Source organism: Pantherophis guttatus, chromosome 7 (genome assembly GCF_059756535.1).
Source record: "Pantherophis guttatus breed Tessera chromosome 7, ASM5975653v1, whole genome shotgun sequence".
Taxonomy (NCBI): Eukaryota; Metazoa; Chordata; class Lepidosauria; order Squamata; family Colubridae; genus Pantherophis; species Pantherophis guttatus.
Window position 1 is genome coordinate 28,099,439 of NC_142069.1, and position 20,597 is coordinate 28,120,035.

The 20,597-nt window shown below is 38.5% G+C and overlaps 1 protein-coding gene across 29 annotated transcripts in view; it reads right to left on the reverse strand.

Moving 5' to 3' along the window:
• The window catches only part of RBFOX2 (RNA binding fox-1 homolog 2), a 204,777-nt gene that overhangs the window by 147,599 nt on the left and 36,581 nt on the right, over nucleotides 1-20,597 (reverse strand). For 24 of the 29 annotated variants that reach the window (XR_015728879.1, XR_015728878.1, XR_015728876.1 and 21 more), the window contains exon 2: nucleotides 5,027-5,077. The exons of the other annotated variants lie outside the window; for them this stretch is intronic. Coding sequence is in view for 13 of the 24 variants with exons in the window: in XM_087873837.1 (XP_087729963.1) it covers nucleotides 5,027-5,077 (51 nt within the window). In the remaining 11 variants the exon portion in view is untranslated. The remainder of the gene's footprint in view (nucleotides 1-5,026; nucleotides 5,078-20,597) is intronic. 29 annotated transcript variants of the gene reach the window in all.

Genomic DNA, 20,597 nt, shown 5'->3' on the forward strand with positions numbered 1-20,597 from the left:
GGATCAGAAGAGACCATTGAATGCGAAGTGAGAGACGCCACTGGTGCATCCACTGTAGGCACATCCAACATGGCATCAAGTTCGGGCGCCGCACAGAACAGTTTCTTATCTAAATTGCTTGGAGCAGTGGACGACCCTGGTTGGGCCCAAGGCGCTTGCAGAACCTCCGCGAACAGTTGAGGGCACGGAATAAAGTCCTTCTCCTGCTTGACTTGCTTAAACAGGGCATCATGAGGACCGGTCTCAGACGGGGTTGTCGGTGGTTGTGCTCCCACCGAACCCAAATTAGTAGTCAAGCGAGCCTTGTGAAGGAGGGACTTAAATAGTGAGGGACGAAACAAGCCCATGAAGGCTGGAGTGTCAGGTGCCAGACCTTCATCCTCAGAGAATTCGAGGTCGTCGGGGCCTTCCTCGTCATGGCGCGAGTCCTCAGACGAAACAGACTCACGAGGCGAGGGGGATCGAGCCCTGCGAGAGCTTGAAGAGGCCAATGTGCTTGAAGTCCCCGTCGCCGATGTCCGGGCCGCTGTCTGCGCTCCGGCCGCCATAATAGAGGCCAATGCTGTTGATAACATCGTCTGGAAATCGAACTGAGACGGAGGCGGAGGATTGTCCACCTCACGGAGTCCCGCTGCTGTAGGCGTGAAAGTGGCCGAAGGTTGGCGCCGAGGTGGCGGAAAGGCCTCCAACCCCGCTGAGGAAACATCAGGCATCGACTGGGACACGCCCTTCTGCCAAGCCAAAGAACCGGATTGGACCGCTCTCCGCTCCGAAAGGTCAGGAACAGGAACAGACTGTTGGGCGGATCCCGCATCATCACGGACTAAAGAAGCTGACGCCTGCTTGGCCTTCTCGCATCGTTTCTCCAAAGCCTTATGACGCCTGAGAGCATCCTTTTCAGCGGCAGAGGAGGTCTTAGAGTGGTGGGACTTGTGACCGCCAGACGCAGAGCGTTTGCCCGAATGTTTCTTGCGGGACTTAGATCTGACAGGACTGACCTCCTGATTACTGTCTGAGGAGAACGAGCAGTCCGCCATGGTGAGAATGCCCCAAGCAGAATAGAATTATTAAACAGTTGATTGACAGACAAAGTTGTAATAATAAATAATGATTGATTGATTGACAGAAATCAGTTTGCTTGATTAATTGATTAATTGATTGGATGGATGCTTGTTTGATTAATTAATTGGTTGAATGAATGACTGGCTGCTTTGATTGCATAATTAATAGATATCCGCTTGAGAATAATTAATTGAGTGATTGCTTAATTGATTAAAGACAGATGAATTAATATTCTGGCTACTGCCCTGGGCAATGCACTATGCCCCAACAAGCAGAGCTGGCACTTCTGCCACGCTAAGCACAAGGGCACCCCTGTCTCTGCCCAGGTAGGGGGAAAGCCGTGCCCTAGAGGCTGCAAACAAAGGGGTGAGCAATAAACTGGCAATGCTCCCCCCCTCCTTTTTTTTTTTTTCTCCTCCGAGTCAATGCCCAGCAGGGGACAGAGACTCAGTCAGCCAGACCCCGGAGTAAGGCTGCGGCCCTCTAATTAGGGTCCGCGCTGCCACGAGGAGATTTCAAAATGGCGGCCGCCCTAAAGGTTCAAAATGGCGGCCGCAAGTTGGTGGCGTAGTTGTAAAATGGCGGCCCGCCCGAGCTTTGGAGGATGGCGGAGCGCTTTCCCCTTGGCGCCGCTCACACGCGGACGCCAATCAGGGCTGGAAACCGGGCGGCTTGGGTACGACGGGAGGGTAGCGAGCCCCGACGGCCACGCCACACACCCCCCAGCAAACACTTACGGCTGAATTCTCGAGGCCGTAGAGAAACGCCGCCAGTCACAGCGCCGCCCGCAGAAGCCTGACGGGATGGCCGCTGGAGAATCATGCCACTAAACACAGCGAGCCGGTAGCTGCACTTGAAGGACCTCCGTTCCGGCTCGCTGTTCCACACGGGAGTCGGGGATCGATCCGCTCAGCCCCGATCTCCCCGGCGCTAGAAATACCTTACCGGATCCACCCCGCAGGGACAGAAGCCGGCAGCAGCAGGCGCAGAAGCGCGAAAACTGGCACGACCCAGTTCCCTGGGCACGAAACCGGCGAGCAGCTGATTGCCTCCAGGAATCAAAGAAAACTAACTCAACCGAAAAAGGAGAAGTAAAAAATAAAAAGGGGGCTAATCAAAAATAACCAAAAGGCCTAACGCAACACTCAGAGCACAGAGAAAATCCTCCCAGTGTGTCAGCAACTGAGAGAAAGACTGGGGATTCGGGTGCAAAAGGGGGCGTGGAGAGAGCACAGAGTGGGAAGATAAGTAGAAAAAAGTTCTCTCAGTTGCTGTCAGAGAAGAGGATTTTCCAATGCTGGAGTGTAGTAGCAGCGTTCTGGAAAAAAGAATGTTCTTCAGGTCATGCATATGTGAACAGCATTGCAATTCTGTAATAGTAGTAAATTTAAGGAAAGTGTAGAGGAGCATGGAGATAACCTTAAGGAAGGAAGGAATGCACCAACCGTTTTTGGGAAAGTATAACAACAATTCAGTCCTGGTAAATGAAAAGGAATCAGAAAGTAAATCAAAATAACTCTGCCTTGATTCTGATTGGTACAAGAGAGGGCAGAGGGATATTTTGGAAAGTTTTCAACATTCTTTTACTATATTCTATAACACAAATGAATTAATTCCTGACATCCTTGCTGTTTCCTGATCTTGCCTACCTCAATGCATTTTTGATGAGAATGCAGTAAAATTGATTGAAGTAAGCTAAGTCATACTAGGTTGCAATTTTTAAATAATGTGAAAATATCTACTTTCTCAATGGTATGGATTAAAAAGGATTAAAAACTAAGCTGAAGGAAGCATATTGCTGGGATATGGCAAGTTGACATATTAAATCTGAAAAAGTCATATTCTGTAAAACATTTTTTACACTTAAATACAACAGATTGGGAATAGACTATTAATTAATCATAGCCATCTATACAGGCAGAAACTCGTCTAAACCATTTCAATATGGATTAAATACAATATGGACTTCAAATACTGATTCACATTGCCTATAAAGTATTCAAATCAGCTTACGCTGAATCAGATAAGGCTAGATTCAGTGTTATTATTTGTTCAATAAGGCATGGGAAAATCTAGATGATAAGATATAATTATTGTTAAAGTAAATTCATCTGCAACAGAAAAGAGTGGGTGTTTTCAAAAGTATAATTTTCTTGACTCACATTTATGTTCAACATTAGAACGCTCCATCCACACACACAATCGCCTGTGTCCCATCAGATCTCTTTTATAGTTACAGAGAACTTAGTCATATTAGGAGTTCCCAATGAAATTAATTAAAAGCTTTGAAATCTTATTAATGAAAATAAAAAATCAGATTGAGAGAAAGCATAACAACTATTTCTGTATCAAACAGATCAACCTGGTAATTGGAATTTAAAGGCTATTTCTTAATATTCATATTTATTGAATAATACAATTATCTTCTACATGTGCCCATACAATTCGTAAAATCTTATTTATGATTAAATTTCACATTTATTTTCCTTTAAAAAAAAACAATCTGGAACAGATTCAGAATGCTCATCCTATCAACAAATATGAGCCTTGTTACTTAAACAGAAAGCTTATACAATAATTAAATTATACAATAATTCAAAACTTGCGACTTGCAATACATAGGATTATTAGATTTTTTTTAAAAAATCTACAGATAGTTCTGGAACTAGCAAGTCTCTTCTAAGTAAAGAGGTCACTAAGTTGGAAATCACAGCTGGAGAGAGACAACACTACTCAGTTTCATAAGTTCAGCTTTAGTTTGCCTCCTAACCACTTTCTCATCCTTTAGAATGCTCAAGTGATTGCTGACTATTTTTTATACATCAAAAGCAATACAGTTGTGCTGCAGCCTAGTGATGGGAACCGTGGGTGTGCTTGGCAAACAGCTTATTCTCTTCAATCTCTGAATGGGGCATTACTGCTGTCATCCCAACCCAGCTTTTCTGCTAATATTTACCATTTATTTTTAATTAATATCCAGCTCACTGGATTATATGGATGAATCAAGGACAATAGAACCGTACATTATCATTCAAAAGCTTTTTCACACTAGAGTTCATTCTTGAGCTATAACTAAGGTTTCTTTTAACAAACATAAATTATATGATGATTGCTTACTTTTCATAAATTCAAATCAAAAAGTATGGATTATATTGGCAAAACATTTTACAATCGCTTGGCCAATAAAACTGTTACTAACTTGCTTCCTAGATTATTCTAAGAAAACTCAATTGCAAATGATTTTATTCAATTAGTATTATACTTTAGGTTACAAATTTATACTTTATACTTTATTCATTTCCTCTATTTCCTTCTATTTAGTTTTAAAATGTAAACATTTGGGAAACATAAAATTCTGAACATAAATCTGGTAAAAGGGGCTATGTTTTTAGTGTTGTGCATAACACCCAAAATTAAGTCTACCTTTCTTCCTCTGATATTCATCCAGTCATTGGCCAAAAAAGTAACAGAACTCATTCTTCTCCCTCAGAAATACTTGCTGGCCACCTGCCTACTATATTCTTTAGCAGTTTTTTGTGCCTCTTGATTTATTTTACCTTTTTGCAAAATAGGCTGTAAAGTGGAACAGATGACATCCTCTTTGCCATAGCAACAGAGTAATTACTCACTTCCTCATTCATGCCTTGGGTTTTCTAAGTCTATATCACTGTGATCACCACAATCATGTTGGCATGTGACTTCCTTTTTTGCCCTCACTCAAAGAAAGCTCTGCAGAGGCACTGCCTGCCATGGTCTACTTCCAATAGCTCTTCTAGTTATAGCAATTCAAAAACCCACCAAGAGGAAGATGGACGGCTTTTCTCTTTTTTCCACCATATGGGAGATAGTTGTTCTAAAACCTATACAGTGGGATAATCACAAATCCCAATAAAACATTATTACAACAGAAGCCATCACATAATCATGATATTAATAATAATCCACTTAATAAAATGATTCTTACCTGACTATCTCTTCCTGGGTATCCATGATAACTGGAAGTCAGAGGCTCATTCTGAAATAAAGCAAATATTATACTTGTGAAACCATAAAAGTCTATCTATCCAGAACACCTAAAAATATTCTAATATGAAATGAAAAGAGGTAAATCTTTTCCTAGGAATAAATGATTATATAGTTGATTTATAGGACACCTGGTTTAGTTACAAAGGTTCTAGATAATATCTTTTCCACATTCATATCTGTGACACAGTATTCTGCAAGAATGGTTATTCCCTACCTGGATTCTTGCAGGGTTGGAGAGAATAATTTTAAATAATAAGGCATTTTGCCAAGGTAAAGCATCAAAAATTAATTATAAAATATAAGTAGGAAATTATCAGACATAATACATTACCTTACTTAATTCAAGAATTTCATAATTTGAAACATTATTTTACAAAAATTAACATGTCATGTGAAGGTTTAAATATTTAATCTGAGCTGGAGGATTCTGTAAGCATGCTGCATTCTTGTCAGCTCTCTCAAGTAACATTTCATGTATAAAGTCATACAGAGAAAACAGGGTTTTTTATACTGTGTTTTTCTAATCTCTTCTTTAAAAATGAAAGGTTTTTATTTTGGCAACTTGTGCTTTCTAATTATTTCAGGAAGTGAGCAGGGATAAGCGCACATATTGCTAAATATAGAATCAGACGTCAGATTGATTTTTTACATAAGAGGTTTATTTCTTCTTCTTTTTGTAATGTAACAATTTTATCACAGTAGCTCCATTAATAGCAGAACAAGAAATAAAACTACACTGCTCTGGGTCTGCTAGAAGAAATAGCAGTATACAAACACAAATAAGTATAATTATAAATTATTCAGTATTATAGAAGTTGTCTCTATTAATCTTTCAAATACCCATATTTATCTCTAAATCACTTCTTAACACAAAATAATAATAGCAAAAATAGCAAAGAGGCACCACTTATTTTAAGACTACCATGTTTCCCCAAAAATAAGATGCTGTCTTATACGTTTTTGAACCCTGAAATAAGCACTTGGCCTTATTGCTCAAAATAAGCACTTGGCCTTATTGCTTATGTGCTCAAAAGCCTGATTGGGCTTATTATCAGGGGATGTCTTATTTTGGGGGGAACAGGGTAGTGCATACAAAGGAAATTTCTATTATCGAGTACATTCCCATTTGGTAAACTACAATGTGATGTTCAGTGACATCTACATTGAGTTTACTGACAATATCAAGTAATCACTGGATATTGAAGCAGCAAAGAAAATACTTCTTCATGGTCCATTTGAGAGAGCTGAAGTGCTCAAACATTTGCTTGATGAGGAAATGACTAGAAGCAAGACAAAACATTGAGCATCTTTATAGGAAGAATTAAAAGCAGAAAGAAGGTATCAATATAATTTAAAAACCACATTGTTTTCCATAAATGGATGTCTTTCCCATAGTTCCCAATCTTTGTACTATAACAATAATTAAATCTCACTTTCTATGGAGAGAGTGAGAATTTGCGGGCAGCCCTGGCATTTCCCCAGGAGGTAACTGGTGCTACTAATTTTACAGGTCAATATCTTGCTGATGTCTCTTATTGAATAATTATTCTCTGCAGGAGTTGCTATTATGGAAAACTCAAGGACACAAGCTGAAAAACTGTTACTAAGAGTTAGGACAACAGCCTAATATCTTTTATATGAAATACAGAGACAACTGAGGTTAGGAAATAAGAGATCCAAATAAAAAGTGGAAGAATTTATGCAAGACATAATTTAGTTTTATGTACTGCATTTACAGTACATAAAAAAGTAACATTCACCAATTTTTTCTTCTTCCCAGAACAGATGGATCTCCAACCTTAATTGTTCTAGCTTGTGACACTACATCTAATTTCAATATTCCTTTGTCTCATTACAATCAATTCCTGATTATTAAAAGCAGACAAATAGCCATTGACAGATCAATTAATTCAGAAAGTCCTTACCAATATAACAAAACCAGATTTACTATTAAACAGTATCCCTGTATATTGAATATATATGAATATATGTTGTCCCCTTGTATATATGCATGTATATATAGAATATATGAATGTCCCTGTAGAGTAAGAAAAAAGGGTATTTCCAATTTGCCATGTACACATAATGTTATATTGTACAAAAAGCTTTTTTATATGAGATTTATATATTATACAGTATTTAAAAAGTATGTTTACATAGTCAAACACTTCTCGGTTAGCCAGAAGTGTGTTTGCTTATGCAGAATTTTTTTTTTTTTAAAAAGAAAATATTTGGAGTATTTTTCTAGAATCATAATCCAAATCTACATGTGGGTGTGGATGCAATCTTTCTGCCTTACACTAATTTTAACAGAATGTATATATGAATGTATTTTTCAATCTGGATGGACTAGCTGTGAAAACAAATATTTCCTGAAAACAAAATAGGGACAATAAACTGTATTCAACTTATCCCACAGATAAGTAGCTACACATCTTATTTGCTATGCAATTATTCCTGATTTTGATGCACAGCATGCACCTAAAGTTGAATAATAAATAGAAAAAGTAGTTAATTAGTTTTCAAACTTCATTTTTAGTTTTCTGAAAATCTGCAATCGGGCACAGATGTTCCTCAGGCAGTTTGTCTAGCTTTACTGACTTCCCCTTAAATACATAAGAACTAGGAACACCGCCAAGGAACCAATTTAAGTGGTTCCTAGGTCTTATTAAGGAACACCAAGGAGGTATCATGGAGAAACACTGTGATTGCATAGGGCAGAGGTGCCCTTTGCAACATGCCCCAGAAACCTTAATCATGCACAGGAGTTTGTCAGCAGCCATTCCAAACATTAAAATCCAATAGTCTAACTTTCCATATGAAATGCATACCCCAATATAAGCAAAGCCATATACACTATTTAAGAATTGTTATATTTGTATTCACTTTCTTTTATTCAATTTTATCACTCTCAGTTAATGTTCCAGGCTGCAAATTTACTAAGCATAACATCTGATGGATGTAACTAGTAGATGAAAACTGGTCAACAATTCATACTTAAACTAGAACTAGGAGATAACACTCGTGATGCTGCTTTAGGATCTATTCCAGAAATTGGAAAACTACTACTGAAATTAAGTTCTGAAAATGTGTGGATCTGTATGATGCAATACTTAAAATCCCAAAGATAAGCCTCCAGAAGAGAAAAAAAAAAAACAAAATAAAATATTCATACAGTGTTGTTCCGATATACCAATAATAACACCTTTTCAGAAATTTTTGCAATTTCCTCTGTGATTATATGAATTGGCTCTACTGTTGACTAATACCCCAGTACTATAGAGGGAACTAGTGACATCACTCACTCTTCCTTCCTGGTATTCTAATCTCTCCCTATGGCACACCACTCTAATTTCTATGGCAACCTGAGCTCCTCCTTTTTGGGGGTGGGGAGGGGAGCAGGAAGTAAGATCTGAAAGTTATTATTCTAGCAGTTACAAGAACTAAATTTAGAGTTTTAGTGTAATTTGGGGTTCCTCATAGACTCATATCTATTTCTAGATAAGCAACTGAAAGTTGTGCCGAGGGACCTTTGCTCAGCTTCATCTGGTGCATCAGTTACAGCAGTTCCTGGAGCATGAAGGCCTGGCAATAGGTACGCATACTCTCACCATCTCTCAGCCTGATTACTGCAGTGACTTTTACATTAGTCTATATTTGAAAACTGCCAGAAACAGCAGTTGGTTCAGTTGCCCACTCTTGTGTAAGAACCAGCAGCAACATATAAAATCAGTTTGGGAGATAGTTTTCAATGGGTTTCTGAATTCAGTTCAAAGTGCTGGTTTTAATTTATAAAGTATCTTGGTATCTAGATATCTGTAAGCTTGCCTGCTTCAGATAGAATGATATCTGGCTTGTTCATCTACAAATGTCTCCCACAGAAAACTGATTAAACATGTCCAGATATGCCCTGGAAATCCTTACGGAACTGGCAATATAGAGATACTGTAAATCAGGGGTGTCAAACTGGATTTCTCCTCCACAGGTTGGCGGGGGGGGGAGAGATGAGACAGATGTCTCCTGCAGAACCCTGCTGGCCAAAACAGGCTGAAAACAGGCTGAAAATAGACCATGTGGGGTCCCCATGCAGCCCGCTTTCGGCCGGCAGAAGCACCACAGGCCAGTCCTTTGATATTTTCAGGCCGGCCCCATGGGTTGGATTTAAGCACCCCGCAGCCCGCATCCAGCCCGTGGGCCTTGAGTTTGACATCCCTGCTGAAAATAATGTTGAGAACTAAGAAGCTAATTTTTGCTCTTCAGAAGATCACCGAGAAAAGCACAAATGTGAAAAAGTTTATTATATGATGGTTGATTTAATAGAAGTGCATTACAACATGAATGGATTCAACCATGGAATGGTCTCCACAAAAATGAAGTTGGAGGTTGGTTACTGAATGCTGTTAATAACAGTTTTATGATGAAAGTAAAACACATGACAGAATAAACATAGTGCTTAGCAAATGGTTCAGCACTGAGCGGGGAATAAGACAGATAGGTAAAGTATGTAGAATCCCTTCAGTTGTTTAATGAAGATATTCTATGAATAAATGTATAGAAAATGCCTGTATGATATTACAGATGCATTCATGTGGGGATATGAATGTACATAAAATTTTGTACATAGACAATCCTATGTTGACTGGGAATGTGAATAATTTGCAGCAAATGTTAAATAATTCTTCAAAGTATGCTTTCTGCTATTGCACATCACCACGAGCCCAGTAGCATAGAGTTATACTAACATATTCCAGATGATGCTACGTATGTGCTCACAGATTCCCAAGATCATATTTTGTCTTTTGAGCCTATACACAACACTCGTATGTATGTTTGTACTTTAGGTTTTTTTTAAAAAATGGAAAGGAGGAGAAAATATTTAATCAAGCATATATGAAAATCTCACATCCTACACTTTCTTAAAATTAAAAGAAAATGGGGAGTTAATTTCCCCAAACCAATTACTAATTGTAACTTTCCTGAACGTAACCCTGAAGTCATCTTTGGCATCCCCACCAATTCAACCTATTTGCCAGAATATGGCACTTTCTCATCCAATTAAGTAAACAGAGGTTTGGCACATTACTAATACTAAAAAGCAAGCTATTCAGGGTGGATAAAAATCATTTTTAAATAATCAAATAATTGGATTTTTTTTATTTAAATCAGATTTTTTTTATTTTTTATCAAATTTATTTTAATAAAATGCTTTTAGAGTAAAAATCTAAAGATAGTTTTTTGTTTAAGATACATTAATAATTTAGTTTATTCAGCATGAAATGGAGCTTAGATATGTAGCATGAGGCTGTATATTCTGCAATATTGGGACTGTCTGTGAATCAATACTGGGTCAGAGGAGGAGCCGCTGCGGGACAGAGATGACAGTTGCTCTTTAAAAATTATGATTTAAACCGAGTTGATTTAAATCAACTCGATTTAAATCAAATCCACCCTGAAGCTATTCCTTTTGGCAAGAATGGAATACAAAGAGAAATCTTTTCCTAGAAAAAGTGGGGTCCCATCCAAACCTTTCAAGGGTTTGGGGCCTTTGATTGTGGGCAGCCTTTATGAACTAGATATCAATTTTTGGAACTCAGCTCCCAGAATTCTCTGCAATGATTATTGTGACTGGAGAATAACTACAAGCCGAAATTCACAAAACTAGAAGTTAACTGCAGGATGAAAGATGATGTAAGATTAAAAAAATATTAGGAAATGAGGCAAATAAACAAGCATAGTTTGGGGGCTTATTTTAATATTATTACAGTGTAAATCTATATTTGCAAGATAACTTTCATTAAAGCATGGGAGTCAAACAATGCTATTACCCAAGTTTTTTCTGATCCCCATCATGTTCACAATCCATTAGGAATATTTTCCACTTATCAACTAACAGATTTTCTGACTTGGGTTAACTTAAAATATTAATTTAGGGGTTTTTTTTTCTATCTTCTAGGAGCCATATGACCAGTTACCATCCATTATAGAATGCTTACCTAAACAAATCACACAGAAGTGCCCAAATCACTTGCAAGAAATGTCTCCGTCAAGGTACAATGCAAATTTCATGAGAAAAGATCCATACGATTGGGGCTGGCCTGCCTATACGACTTTTACTTTAAAATCCTCTAAAAACTACGTGGCAGCTGGTCACAGATAAGCAGCTTCTATGGTATATGGGATTTTAGATTTATTTTAATGACTCATCTCACTGACCAAATAGCTTATGTGCATGCAACTTTACTTCATATATAATAGTCCTTTTAACATTTTTAATAAAGGGCTTTTAGATTTTAAGAGTTAAAACACACATACACACAAAGGGTGAAAAGCTAAAACACTGTAGAGAAATTAGCACTGTATTCCTCCAAACAGGAAGAAGGAAAGCTCCATGAGAGCTGCAGCAGCAACGGCTGGCTTTGATTAAATGTCTCTGATTGTGGGCTGCACAGGAAACACTCCAGAGGCCCACTCAGTCAGCACCACCCGACACACACTGGCAATCTTTGTGCTCTAGCAACAACATCTGGAATCAGTTAAAAACCAAACAGCTTTTTGGGCTCTTCCCCCAAACCACTAATTCTTTTAAGAGCACAGTGTCTGACCCTTTCCATCCCTCCTGGAAAGCAGCTTTTCCTTGCAGCTCAAACAAAGAGTTTTATAAGAGAACCACACCCTGCGCTGCTTTGGAGTAGTTCAATGGTCTTCGGTTCCCAAGGATTGTCACGAGAGCTTTCCTTTCCTCTCCTCTCATCACAAAAGCAGTCAGTAGAATAGGTAAACTGTATCACCTGATTTGCATTTTCTCTTTTCTTATTTTCTACAAAAATAGTGACGCACTACTAAATATGTATTTATAGTGCAGGGTATTGTTTCCTGCGTCAAATTTACAAGCTGCCCAAACTCAAAATAACATGTGTTACTATGGAACTGTTACTATGGAATTGTTCAACTACAATGAAAAAGGAAACTTGTTGTATTTTATATATAGATACTTACAAATTTCTTATAGGATTGTAAACACCTGTTTTTCCATAAATTAGATCAGGCTTTTTCCCTAGCACAAAAAGCACCAGAATCTTGTGTCTCTATGATGCCATGGAACTTGTGATAATTAGCTCCTAGTCCAGGATGTGCTACCAAAAATGTCTGCAGTTTTTCCTCTGAAGTGCAGAAGAGAGAATTTCCCACTGGTGGAAATTCCTGCTTCCTCACATGTCCTGTTATCATTTCCCCACTCTTTCCTGCAGCCAAACAACCTTATCATACCTTGCCACCATTCCCTTATCATCCCAGTTGCTTCAAGTTGCCATAAACTCACACACAATAAGCAATTTGGGGATGTAGATATTTTGCCTTTACACAAAAACAAATGAAAATATCATGTAAGGGTGAGGGATAGCAATTTTTTTTTCTCAGAGAACACTGGCCAGTTCTAAAGCAGATCATAGTACAATGGCAGAAACACAAGAGAGACTACATGAAACCAACTGAAGAAGTATAAAGTCAACAAATAATAAACAAATTCTGAGGATTTCGGGGCAAGGCTAGTTGCCATGTGTTGGTAACTAAATACATAGTGTTCAACCTTGGTGAATTTTGTAGCAGACTACACTCAATTGAGGTGGTGAGCCAATATGATTTATTTACTTATTTATTAGTTCAATTTATATGCCGCCTTTCTCCGGAGACTCAAGGCAGCTTATAATGCATTTAAAAAAACCATTATAAAAACATTTAAAAATTAAAACATTAAAACCCATTCACACCATTCATGGCCGGATCTCACAAGATCGCAACAGCGAGATCAACGGCCCCAGGCCTGCCAGAAAAGCCAGGTCTTCACCGCTTTTCGAAAGGCCAATAGGGTGGGGGTGGTCCGGACCTCAGGAGGTAACTGATTCCAGAGAGCTGGGGCAGCCACAGAGAAGGCCCTCCCTCGCAGGCCCACCAGCTGGCATTGTTTAGCTGATGGGACCCGGAGGAGACCAACTCTGTGGGATCTTACCGGTTGCTGGGAGCTATGTGGTAGAAGGCGGTCTCGAAGATAACCTGGCCCTGAGCCATGTAGGGCTTTAAAGGTAATAACCAACATCTTGATGATGATGAACAAATATTCAGCATTATTATCTTTTAAATCATTTCTTCTGCATTTTTAGGAATACCCCAGAGCTTGATTCAAAGCTGTAAGGCACCAAACTTTACTTTGACTGTTTGTTTCTTCCACTGTTCATAGACAGCAAACATTTTCAGTGTATAATTCAGGAAGTTGCTTAAACATAACATATATTTATAGCAAAAGTGATTGTTACAGAGAATCCAGAAGGCAGGTTTTTCATGGATTCACCAAGAGCCTTGTGTAATTTCCAGGAAGCAAATCTATCAATAATTCTGTTAATAATGTCGTGCTTCAAATGGTAAGACTACCAACAAACCCTAAATTTGTAAGCTAAAATGGGAAGTAAAAACAAATCCTAGAAAACAGTGACAAGTTTCCTACATATTGATGCAAAGACATTGTATGGAAATGTCCATATAATTACCAGTAGTTCTGCTTGACTCCAGGGAGGTTACAGTTATATTTTATCTCTGTAATTGTATATTATATTTAATGGAGATAGGATTAATTTATTAAACACAATTACATATACTTAGTAAATTCCCTCTATGTATTCTAGAATGACAAAGATTCACAAATCCTCTTTAATGAAGTCTTGGAAAAGAGGCTGTGGAAAAATTTGTGGTTTTACACTTAAGAGTGTAAATCAGAGAGACTTCAGAGAGAGAATTTTTTTTAAAAAAAATCTTCCAACAACTACCATAGCTAGGAAAACAACAAATTACAAGAGTTCTCTCCTTTTGAGGAAAGTAAGCTACCAGAATCAGCTAAGGACACAGAAAAGTAATCTCTTGCATTTTAAATACAATATAAAGTGGCCAAGTATATAAATATAATCTAAAGTGGCAATGGCCATATAAATTTCATAAATAAATTAATAAAATACTAAGAAATAACTGAGTATTGTTTGCTTTTTTGACAATGTATTAGAATTTCAGACTTTCATGTACAGATTAGCCAGTGGTGGGATTCAAATAATTTAGCAACCGGTTCTCTGCCCTAATGACTGGCTGAGTGGGAGTGGCCATGGCGGGCGTGGCCAGGGGGTGTGACAGGCTGCATTCAGCCTCCTGCACCCCCCTGGGAGCAAAACCGAGCCATGGGGGGAATGTGCCCCCCATGCCCCATTTTGGGCCTAGGAGGCTTCCCTGAAGCCTGGGAGCCAAAATGGGGCGTGTGGGGACTCCTGGAAGGGGCAGAATGGGAGGGGCAGAAATTTAACTACCAGTTCGCCCAAACAGGCTGAACCTGGTAGTTAGCATTAAAATTTCTTCATTTTTGTTACACTGCCTCCTATACTTCTTGTTCCAATACTGTGTGTATCAAAATGTTTTAAGTCATTTGCTTTCACAGAACATTTTGAACTATATATGCAATTCCTTGTTTCATCTTGTAGTACCTCACTCCACTCTAAATAAGGGGTTGTATACACCATGTCTGTTTACAATGCTGTTCATAGTTTTCTTTATGTTGGAAATATGCATGATCTCCTAAGCAGAAGTAAAATGAACAACATAGGAAATAGGAAGCCAGACTTATCAACAATAGCCAGGCTCTCAGCTAAATCATGTCAAACTCGCTCTCCATTAACCTCACATAGTTAATTAGTGATGGAACCAGGTGCGCTAAGAAAAAAAGCCATTTTCATCAATTAGAGACATTGACATTCAGGAGTTTGTTGCCAAGTCACCACTATTCAGAATGTATTGATGTTGCCAATTCTGCATGGGTTTGCAGAGACAAACTGTTACTTTCTTTCATTTCTACCTGTGTGCATAGAAAATATTTGAAAAACACTTCCCAGTTGGAGCTCTGAAGTGTTACAGGAATCAGAACAAATGGCTTCAACTGAATCCTACAGAGGTTTAGGGAAATTCCTTATCTAGGGAATGATTTTCTCCCCACAACAGGGGCAAGAAAAAGTAACAACTAGACAGATCTACCACCTTATCCATGTCTAGGCCATTACTTTTCCTCTCCTAGAGTGAGGCAGTTAATTTTTTTCCTTCCTGAGGCTCTCAATGGCAAGGGATTTTCCTGTGGCAAAATGAGATATCTTCCAGGAGAATGAAATCATTCTATCCAAGAAATGAGCACTGCTCACTGATGTAAATTCTGTTCAAGACACCCTAACTGCCTCTAGCCTTTAACAAAGTGGGAGTTAAAATTGCTCTCTGCACAATTACTTAGGATGATTTAAAGAACAAGTATCTCACTGTTTGGATTTTGCCATAAAAACTAACAGAAAAGTTTCAACCACGGGGCTCTTGAAAATTACAAACTAGTCCTTCACTGTCCTTAAGCCTATTTTGCAGCTTTCTCCATGAAGTGGGCATTTTATTTAACTTGAGAAAAACCACCAACTTGATGGCATGCAATCAATAAAAATGCTTCGGTGTGTGCGGTTATTATGAACATAAAAATCAATTTCTTGCTAAGTGATTTTAATAAATAATCACAAGCTTTACTGGAGCCAAAGGGTTAAAAATGCAGCCCATAATACTTTACTCTTATTTGTCTATAAAATGGGAGAGATTTTCCTTTTACTGGTATTTCTGGGATTCAAAAAATAGGTTAATTCTGGGGGGTTTTTTTATTTATTTATTTTTTATTTGATTTGTATATCGCCCTTCTCCAGCAGGACTCAGGGCGGTGAACAGCCGAGATAAAACAGAGCATACAAAATTTAAAAACAGTTTAAAAGGTAATTAAATAATTTCGGCCCACAATTTAAAACAACCCAATTAAAATCCATTTCAAATTAAAACCGAAACGGATGGGATCAAGCCAGCCCAGCTAGGTGAAATAAATGAGTTTTCAAGGCCCGATGAAGTTTGGTACAACTGGCTTGGTACAACTGGTTTGGTACAACTATAACTAAAAGCATTCCAGAACCAGTTCAGGTCAGACAATAATACCACTTTACAAAAATAGGGAGAACTACATTAAAAGCCCTATAAACTATAAGGAATATATTATAATTATATTTTCTAATTATAATATTTTCTAATTATAATATAATATAATTACATTTTTTAAAAAAAATATTTATTCATTTCTTATTAAAGTATTGGACACAGTGGAACCATCCTGGCCATACACACTAAAATATGAAACAAATAATATATGTACTCTTCATACATTACTAATTATATATAATTATTCTACCTAATATACTTATATTTACATATATTACATCACATTCAGGCAGGGGTGAAATGCTCCCAGTTCGGACCGCTCGAGCGAGTAGGTAGAGATGGCAGTGGGCAGTTCAGAGAACCGGTAGCAAAAATCCCTGCCCGCACCCCCTATGCCCAGCTGAACTGTGCGATCATCAGAGCCTTTTTTTTCTTTTAAATGGCTCTGACGAGCCAAGCTCTGACGATTCCAGCTGAGTTGCCTGCTAACCGGTAGCAAAAATCCCTCCTCCTCCCCCCCCCAGCCTCCAGCTTGCTTACCTTAGCTGCTGGTCGCAACGCCTGCCTTGCTTCGCTTGCTGTAATACCTGCAATCCATTGCATCAGCAAGCAACTGAAACTCCCTGCCTGCAATCAAGCTCATCGGTGAGCAGCTCTATCTGCCTTCCTGCCTGCCTTGCAGGGGTCTCCAACCTTGGCAACTTTAAGACTTGTGGACTTCAAGTCCCAGCAAAGCTGGCTGAGGAATTCTGGGAATTGAAGTCCACAAGTCTTAAAGTTGCCAAGGTTGGAGACCCCTGTTCTATTGGGTAAGTTTTTTTCCCCTTTGGGAGCTTTAAAAAAAATAGTTAATTGGGGATTTTTTTAGTTGTTCTTTTTTTAGACCTAGCCATTTAAAGTTTAGGAAGTTTTAAATTTAGCTGCTTTTATATAAAAATAAAATAAAATAAAATAATATTTGTGCAGCTTTCTGAGATTTAGTGTGTTTCTGTAGTGTTTCACTCTAACTACACAAACACACAAAATATCACAAAGCTGTATGTGGAATTTTGTGTGTGTAAAGTGTGAAAGTTGGTTTTTTTGGGCTTTTTGTGGCTGTGTGAGGTTCCTGCTTGTTGCAGGGGCCATTTGGGGTCTAGCACAGCTGCTTTTACATTGTGGGTGAGCCAGTTGTGTTGTGTGTGTGTAAAGTGTGAAAGTTGTTTTTTTGGGCTTTTTGTGGCTGTGTGAGGTTCCTGCTTGTTGCAGGGGCCATTTTTTAAAAAAAAATGATTTATATGCCGCCCTTCTCCGGAGACTCAGGGCGGCTTACAATGTGTTAAGCAATAGCCTTCATACTTTTGTATATTTATACAAAGTCATCTTATTGCCCCCATAATCTGGGTCCTCATTTTACCTACCTTAGAAAGGATGGAAGGCTGAGTCAAGCTTGAGCCTGGTGAGATTTGAACTTGCAGTAATTGCAGGCAGCAGATGTAAGTGGATGTTAATAACAGTGCTTTAGTCTGCTGAGCCACCAGAGCTCCTATTTTGGGTATATCACAGCTGCTTTTACATTGTGAGTGAGCCAGTTGTGTTGTATTGTGTTGTGTTGTGTTTTGTAGGTTAAAAAAGGGCAAAGAAGTGACATTGACTTGGCCACACCCATCCAGTCACCTTACCACCAAGCCACGCCCACTAATTAAGCCACGCCCACAGAACCGGTAGCAAAATTTTTTAGATTTCACCCCTGCATTCGGGGTCTACAAATCCTAGTTATTCCTGTTCCAACTCCTGCTTCTCATTTCCAACCATTGGTAAAATCTATTCCATATATCATGATATTCTGTCTCTCCTTTATTTTTTAATTCTAGCGTCAATTTATCCATTTTTGCGCAATCCAGTATTTTCTTTATTATCTCCCTTTCTAAAGATATATTTTCATTTTTCCATTGTTGGGCGTATACCATTCTCGCTGTCGTTATGATGTGTAATATTAAATATGTTGACCCTTTACTATAGTCTTCTGTTATGATTCCTAATAAAAATAATTCTGTTTAAATTTTAATCTTTGTTCAACTGTTTTTTCTAACCACATCTGAATCTGTCACCAAAATTCACTTTTTTGCATGTCCACTACATGTGGCAGTACGTGCCTGGTACTTGATTGCATTTCCAGCATTTCGGGGATACATTACTAAACATTTCAGCCAATCTTGCTGGTGGAAGGTGCCACCTATAAAACATTTTATATAAATTCTCCTTGTATGATGTGGCCAGTATTAATTTCCTATTTCTTTCCCACAACTTTTGCCACTTTTCCAATTGAATATTATACCCAAAATTTTTAGCCCATACCACCATTGTCTCTTTGACTTGTTCTTCTTCCATTTTATACTCTAGTAAATATTTGTAAATTACCATTATCAATTTCTCATCCATCCCCAATAATAATTTATCTAGAGTCACTAGTTCTCTATTAATACCCCATGTTTTCTCATCCTTTGTATAACAAGATTGAATTTATAGGTATGACCACCACTCCAATTCCACCCCTTGTGCTTTTAATTCTAGTCTAGTTTTCAGTTCCCCTTTTTCATTTAGTATATCCTTGTATGAGACAATTTTTCCCAAACTGATGAGATTTGGGTGTACCAGCACTTCTAAGGTGGAGAGCCAGACTGGTATTTTCATGTAATTTTGTTGTTTAATTTTATTCCATACCACCAGTAAAGCATGTCATATATAGTGCCTTTGGAAATATTGATGTGCCATGTGTCTTCCATACCATATAAATGCATGTCACCCTAATTGAATATCATGTGTAAATAGTGTTAATAATCTCTTATTCTGTAATGTTATCCATTCTTTAACCCAAGTAATTGTTGCAGCTTGATAGTACAGTTCCCAATCGGGCAAACCAAACCCTCCTCTTTCTTTTGATTCTTGCAGTAATTTCATTTTGATTCTTGGTTTCTTTCCTTGCCATATAAATTTCGACATTATCTTATTCAGGTTTCCAAAATATTCTTTCTCTAATTTTATAGGCATGTTTTGAAATTAAAAAAAGTATCTTTGGCAGGATGTTCATTTTTATTGCCACTATTCTGCCCATAAAGGAAAGTTGCAGGTTCTTCCATCGCTCCAGGTCTGCCTTTATTTGGTTTGTTAGTTTGGTATAGTTATCCTCCTTAATTGTTATGCACCTTGCAGTTAAATAGACTCTTAGATATTTCACTCTCTTCACTAACTGAATACTTATTCCTTAAGTCAAATCATCTTTTTTGTTTGTTCGTTTGTCATGTTCTTGGCTATCATTTTAGTTTTTTCCTTATTTACTTTTAATCCAGCTACTTCTCCATATTTCTCTAATACCTCCATAAGCCTCAGGCCCGATTGCATTGGTTAAAATTACATTTTTTAAATGAGTATGTATGGCTGCAATACCAAGGAATGCACAAGATGCCCTCATTTGTCTTGTATTTTTGCAGTGAACTAGACCAGACTTCAGGATACATTGTATTGTGTTTGGACTTACTAAGTTATCTGGGCCTGGTTTGATTCTGTTGGACCGGAGGAAGTGGACAGGGTTCTCTGGAATATAAACTCCACCACCTATGCATGGGATCCACACCCCTGCCTGGTTAAGGCCACCAAGGAGGTGTCATGTGGGTGGGCCCAAGCAATGGTCAATTCATCCTTGTTGGAAAGAGGTGTTCCCAACTTCTTTCAAAAAGTGCTACTATGCCCTCTCTTCAAGAAGCCATCGCTGGACCCAACCATTCTGGACAATTTCCAGGGAAGGTGGTTGAGAAAAGGATGGCATTGCCCCTCCAGAGGATCCTGGAAGAAGCAGATTATCTGAACCCTTTCATGTCATGTTTCAGGCCCAGATATGGGACCAAAAGAGCACTGGATGACCTCTGGCAGGAGCGGGATGGAAATGGCGCATCTATCCTTGCTCTTTTTAATCAATCAGTGGCTTTCCATGCCATCAACCATGATATCCTTTTCAGCTGGCACAGGAAGTTGTGGGTGGGTGGTAGTTTTGTTGGGTCCACTCCTTCCTCTGGAGCTGCTCCCACATGGTCTTGATGGGGAACAAGAAGTCCAGCTCACAGCCCCTGCTTTGTGGGCTTCTTTTTAACATCTACAGGTAGTCCTCATCTTACAACAATTCATTTAGTAACCATTCAGAGTTACAATGGCATTGAAAAAAATGACTTATGACCAGTTTTCACACTTATGACCATTGGAGCATCACCATGGTCATTTGATCAAAATTCAGACTTTTGGAAATTGACTCATATTTATGATGGTGGGCTGGCCATGTAGAACTTTACCTGCAGAAAGATGCCTTGACAACAGCAAATCTTGCCATGATAACCACTCAAAAATACAGTTGATAGAAAATACAGTCACTGGAGTCCTGATAGATAAAACCCATCAGGCAAGAAGAATATCTTCTATTTTGGAAGTCACTGCATTGGTTGACA